Source organism: Phragmites australis, chromosome 10 (assembly GCF_958298935.1).
Source record: "Phragmites australis chromosome 10, lpPhrAust1.1, whole genome shotgun sequence".
In the NCBI taxonomy this organism is placed as follows: Eukaryota; Viridiplantae; Streptophyta; class Magnoliopsida; order Poales; family Poaceae; genus Phragmites; species Phragmites australis.
This window is the reverse complement of record NC_084930.1, coordinates 24,636,612-24,643,095: the sequence shown is the minus strand read 5'-3', so window position 1 is coordinate 24,643,095 and position 6,484 is coordinate 24,636,612. Positions and strand designations below refer to the sequence as shown.

Genomic DNA, 6,484 nt, shown 5'->3' with positions numbered 1-6,484 from the left:
AAAGGCTACACATGGGGAACCAAAATTCCCTCGGGTCCAGCAGCAATTAATGTTTCTCTCTCCCACGATTATCTCCCACTCACATTTTTTCTCTCCCCCACAATTTCTCTCTCTTCGGACATTTGAACCTCCACTCCAGATGAGGTGTCCTGAGTCAACCAAAAAAGCAAGCCACATCAACGCCACTCCCTAGGTGAACTTTTGTTCACATAGGGTCCAAGTGGTTCGACCAGGTCAGACCATGGCCAAATAGTGTCCAACGACCTCAGAACCACACGGTGAACCACTCAGTCCACCCCATCCGCAATGGAGCTTAGGGGCTACTATCATGTAAAGAATAAAGGGTCCTATGTCAGGAGGGGCCAAGCCGGTAGATGCCAGCCGGCATTTGATATTTTCAAAACCATAGCCCTCCTGCACGACCAGGCGAGGCTTGAGTGACCAGTCCCCTGGTCGTAAATGGAAACCCTGGCAAGTACTCATCTAACTAGTCGAATCACATATAATGTCATCTACTCATGTGTTTTCCTTCCCCAGACACCCTTTCGGTAGGCGAAATCATGGGCTGATGCAGAGGTGGTGTGACCCGTCCCATAGCATTTAATGCTACGGGATAGCCTGGCAGGCGAGCGCGACGGTCTTGCAGCGGGCGGGACAATGTTTTGCGGATGGGAAAATGCGTGCAGAACGACCAAGGCGAGCAAGCATGCCAACCCCCCTGTAATGATGACCTAGGCATAGCTGTTTTTCATCAACCATAGAGCAGCCATCGTTTTTAGCACAGTCTACTTGTATGTATATGGTGCACCTCGTATTCTGCTATATACAGAGGGAGGATTGGGCTTGTAAAGAGGGAGACTCTAGATAGATTCATCCAACTCATAAGAAAATACATAAGACGTAGGGCTATTATCTCAAGAGATGTCTGAACCTAGATAAATCTTGATGTTCTTGAGTTCCTTCGACACACATCCACCAGCAACCATCAGAAACATTGATCACGCATCCATCATCCTGCATACCTCGGATACATTATCAAAGATTAACCCTCGACAGTAGGTCAATATCACAAATTATAGAATAACTCAACTTAACTGAGAAAGAAATAAAAGGTTCTAGACCATTAACACCGCCTATACCTAGTATGATCTCAGTTTCTAACCCAGAATAAAGCTGCAGAGTTTGAGAAATTATAATCAGCCTTCCAGCATCCGGTAGTCTGGCTTATCATATAGAAAAGAAAAATCATACATGTGCAGAAAATAATTAACTACAAATTTCATAGCCTGTTTATAGTTTCATAGAAGTATACAGAAGATGACACGAATACTTTAAAACATGTAGCCAGGGTTTAATCCAAATGTGACACTTCTAAAACAATGTTCAATACCATACAGCATCACCAGCTTTCAAGTAAATCTGAATCCAGAAACAATGATCAGAACTGAGCACAGTAATTTGTTTGCCTTGCATCGCACTACAAAAGAAGAAGATTTATTAACTTAACAGGGTGGCTGTAGAAAAGGATTCCTCAAACTTTCTCTCCTTGTACCGGTGTGATTGTTTTTGAAATGCGTTCAGGATGTCTTGAACACAAAAGCCCACTTCTCTTCAACTTTCTCAGACATTTTTCAATGCCTCTTGACAAAACAAAAAGAATCACAAGATATACCACCACACCAGCTACTAGCACAAAGACATAGACCGAAGTCCTAAATTTCCGGCAGCTTCCCGCAGCAAAAGCTATCATGAGAGCTAGCAGGTCTAGTATCATGATCAAGAGCAATACCTCAAGTGGGACATTTTTCTTCCTAACAGATTTACTCAGCAGAAGCATGACCACGACAATAGATGCCATGAAGGAGATAGCATTGAAGCAGAAGAATGTCATGTAGCGTCGGCGATTGATATCATGAAGGAGCGGATTGCCTGCGAAATGGCCGTTGTCATCGGACCAGAAGCCACCAGGCGGGTTCAGACCAGCTTGGTATGTGATTGAGGCTGCTAAAGTGGCAATAAGCATGAGATACTTGTGCCTCTTTCTCACTAATTTTTCTTCACAATCTGAAGTTTCCAGTGACTCTGAAGTAATTTCCCGACCATTCTCAGTACGATAAACCAGCCTCTGCAGATATTCCATAAGTTGCTGCAGACATTCCATAAGTTGAGCCAATGGTCTGCCTAGTGTATCATGCACTGAAGATAGCAGAACTTGAATCACAAGGGATATTAGAACAGCCACAGCAATGATGATGACAAATATGGATTGTTTGCGATTTCTGCAGCTTCCTGCAGCATAGGCAATCAGGAGGCCAAGCAAGCCTACCACCAAACAAACTCGCAGTGCATAAGACTTGATTCCATGCTCACAGGATTCCTTATTCACAATTAGTATTGTGATAACAACAGATGATACGAATGAGACTGAATTTGAGTAGTAGAACACATCATATCGCCTTCGATGGTTGTCCTGAAGGATTGGATTTCCTGGTATGCCACCGATATCCTTGTCATCAGACCATACGCCGCCTGGAGGGTTGATGCCAGCTTGGTATGTGACAGTTGCAGCTAGAATAGCAAGTGTCAGTAGTAGATTACACCTCCGTTCGAACTCCTTAGTAATATTCCCTGTCTGCTTATGGCCTAAGTTCTTTAGTTTTTCTGATACAATCTTTTCGCAGTATGGTGGGATGACATGAACTGCAATCAAGACATGAACTGCAACATAAGAAAGCACAAGACATACTAGCACGGATATGTAAATGGACTTCTTTGCCTCCCTGCAGCTCCCCATGACGAAAGCCCCAGTTAGGGAAAGTAGATCGACTATCATAGCTATCTGCAACTCACGTCGTTTTGTAATCTGCATGATCATATTCTTCTCCAGGAGCATAAGGATCATGACAATAGATGCCACAAATGCGACTGCATTGAGATAGAAGAATGCAATAAAGCGGGGATGGGAAATGTCCTCAAGGATGCGATCACCAGGTGAATGATGAGCATCACTTCCTGACCAGAACCCACCTGGTGGATTCAGACCTGATTGATATGTCAGAGATACTGCAAGAATGGCAAGAAGAAGCAGATATGTGCGGGTCTTGTTTAGATGCTCCTCAGTTTGATTTCCATGAGCATTTTGATCTGGTGGTCCTCGATTGCTGTCAATATGACCATTCTGAAGCTGTTCTGCACTGTTATTAATACCACCAATCTCAATGTCATGGTTATCATATCCACCCGATGTGTGTTCTTCTGCAGAGTTCACATTGCCACTGGCTTCCACAGCCAAAGAAGGCCCTTCATCAACTATGACATCGTTGGTGGAGTCATTGCAGTCATTAGGTAACATACTTTGATCAGAAAAGCCTTCTGCTGGCATATTTTTGTTGTCATCAGTCGAAGATTGCTCCTTCATACCTGCAATGTGTTGGCTGTCTGCAGGCATATCATCCCTAGTTTTTGCAGTTTCCTGGCAGATCAACGATGGATGCTCTGTGCTGGACCGTGCCTCCTTCATGTTTGCATCAAGCTGGCATTCTGTAGACTGATGCTCCAGGTTGAACACAAAATCCTTGGTTCTTACTGATTGTTGACCGTTCTCTGATGGATGCTGCGAGTTGGACAAAGCCTCCTTCATATTTGCCGTTTTCTGTTTGTGTGCAGCTGGATGCCCCCCACAGGACTCCACCTCTCTGGAATTTGAAACTAGCTGATTGTCTGGAGACTGGTGTTCTGGTTCAGATGCATTGTTTTCTGCAGGTGCATCAGGTTCATGGACTGAAGCTTGATGATGACTTGCATGATAACTCTCTCGTCCTGCGTTGCTTGATCTGGAACTACCAAATTTTGATGAGAGTGCCCGACCCAATTCACCCATGCACCATACGGTGTCTGATTTGATCTTTTTTAGCCAGTCTGCTACAGGTTGGTAAACAAAGATCCCAGCTAAAAATGCAATGCAGATCAAAACTATGACAATAATAAACATAACATAAAATGATGTTGCTATATCCCTACAGCATCCAGCAGCATAGGCACCTATTAGGCAAAATAGGTCAGCTACCACACAAACAACCACTGCTTTGGACCTTATTCCATGCCTGCTGAATTCTGGGCTCAGAAGCAGTATGATTGTGACCAAAGATGCCACAAAGGAGGTCGAATTGCAACTAACAAATATGTTATAACGGTGCAGGTAGTGACTGCGAAGAACAGAAGTAGCTGGACGCTGCTTGTACTCATTTTCAGCCCAAAAGCCACCCGGTGGACTTAACCCTGCTTGGTATGTCACAGTAGCAGCAAAAGTTACAAGCGTCAAGATGAACTTGCGGGCCTCCTTAAGGTCTTTTTTCTCTTGACGGCGACTCGTTTGCCCATCACAGATACCCAGTTTGGATAGAATTTGCATTACCACCCTATTCACCATCTTTTTCAGCGTTGGTGGAACAAGCCTTGTGGATACTAGGATATGAATCCAAAGATATACGAAAACAGCAAAGACTAGAACCCATATGTAAATGGATGACTTAAGTGCCCTGCAGCTCCCGGCAGCATAGCCCCCCATCAGACTGAATAGGTCCACTATCATTGTAAATTGCATGGAACGGAGCCATAACTTTTTCCTGGCCACACTCTTGCTTAGAAGCAAGATGATTAAGACAAGAGATGCAGCAAAGGCTGTTGCATTGCAGTAAAAGAATACCTCATACCGTTGGTAGAACTCAACACGAAGGGCAGGGTCACCAGCTTCATGGCCATCCTGTTTTTTATTCCAAAATCCCCCCGGTGGTGTTAATCCAGAATTGTAAGTCACACTAACTGCTAAGATTCCAAGCAGTACCAAATACTTCCGCAGTCCCCACAAGAGATCAAAATCATCCTGGGTGCTATCAACCGATGAACATGTGCTGGATGATTCGTCCATGTTGTCTTGCCTGCCGCCGCCGCCGCCGATGCTGTCTTCAATCTCTTCATTGCCTGGTCCTGGAGTAATTGTGCTGTTCATCGGATCAATGGTGGTCTCGGGTTGCACGCCAGTAGCCATATGGCTACTTCCCAAGTCTCAGCTGTCCTCTATCCTTGAATTTGCAGCAGCAGGGAAACAGATCTCCGGGTGACAGATATAATCTGGAAGATTCAAAGGCTATTCAAGGATTGTTTTGATTTCTCGAACAAGAACAGAACAATAACAGTGGCGAAACAGATGAGGGGAAGAAGAGAAGACTTGATAAACAGTGAAGTCAATGTCGCCAACAGAACGGCTGCAAACAGTGGCAATAAATTATTGAGTATGCTTACGTGGCCAAGCAAGAAGCAGAGTGAGAGTTCTAATAAGTTGGACCCAATCCATTATTACATTTAGTACCAGGTTTGTGTTAAAGAAGGGAGCATATTGCAAGCATAAAGTTTTTGAAAAGATAAGTTCACTTTTTTTTTATGGGAAAATAGTAGGGGAGACCCCACTGCAAAAAAATATATATTAATAAAAGAACTATACGAAAGAAGAACCAAACTAAACTACACAAAACAGGAGCTAGCAGGCCCAGAACAAGAGAGCCAGAAATAAAAGAAGACTCTACTAAGGAAGAGGAAGAAACCAGTCAAGTAACAAAAGTCTATTGTCTTCCTTTAATCTATGAGATTGAAGCAAAATATCTTCCTTAAAATTCTTCTTTCAAAGAGCAAAGCTCAACTGGGTCTGATCAAAGATGAAGGCATTTCTCTGTTTTCAAATATTCCAAGTTCTAATAATGGAGATTTCCATGAAAAAAGGACAGGTGAAGGCATTTTTCGCTTGGATCATCATATCAAAGAAAGGCTTGGAGAAATCCCAATGAATGCCAATGAAATGCCAACACCTCAAGCTGAAGCTATATTCAAAAAAGAGATGAAAAGCTGTTTCTTCAATTTGAAGTCTACAAAGGACACAATTGTAATTATCATTTTCCACTTTGAAGTTTTTCCTTTTCAAAATATTCCTCGTGTTGAGTCTGTCCATCAGGAGGAGCCAAGAAAAAAACTCTGAGTTTGTTACTGCATTTAGAGTCCCAGATCCATTTGAAAGGTTGGAGAGGGGAAATATATCTATAAGGCAAATTATAACATTTCTTGAAAGAATATATCTGGGAACCCATAAATAGTGCCAGGTACCCTTGACATTTTCATGTATGTGGAAGTCTTGAATGAGTTCTTGCAGATTAGAAAATTCATCATAGGCTTGAGCAGAAATAGGAGTGTGGAACTGCCTTTCTATACTATTATTCATCAGGAAATTAGCCACTGAGATATTTTTGTTTTTTGCAAAGGAGAAAAGTCTTGGGAATTTATCTTGCAACAGCTGATTATTCCAAATGTCAGACCAGAATAGCATTGTGTTTCCACATCCTAAAGAACAAGTAGCAATTCCTCTGAACAAAACATGACGCCTTGGATATTTTTCCACAAAAAAGAATCTTTTTCACTAGAAGCATGAGGCACTTGA

The 6,484-nt window shown here is 42.8% G+C and overlaps 1 protein-coding gene across 1 annotated transcript; it reads right to left on the bottom strand.

Moving 5' to 3' along the window:
• Positions 1-1,145: 1,145 nt before the first annotated feature.
• On the bottom strand, positions 1,146-5,297 carry LOC133930419 (uncharacterized). The gene has a single exon (XM_062377062.1). The coding sequence runs from the start codon at positions 5,045-5,047 to the stop codon at positions 1,532-1,534; it is 3,516 nt and encodes a 1,171-aa protein (XP_062233046.1). The 5' UTR covers positions 5,048-5,297; the 3' UTR covers positions 1,146-1,531.
• Positions 5,298-6,484: the final 1,187 nt, after the last annotated feature.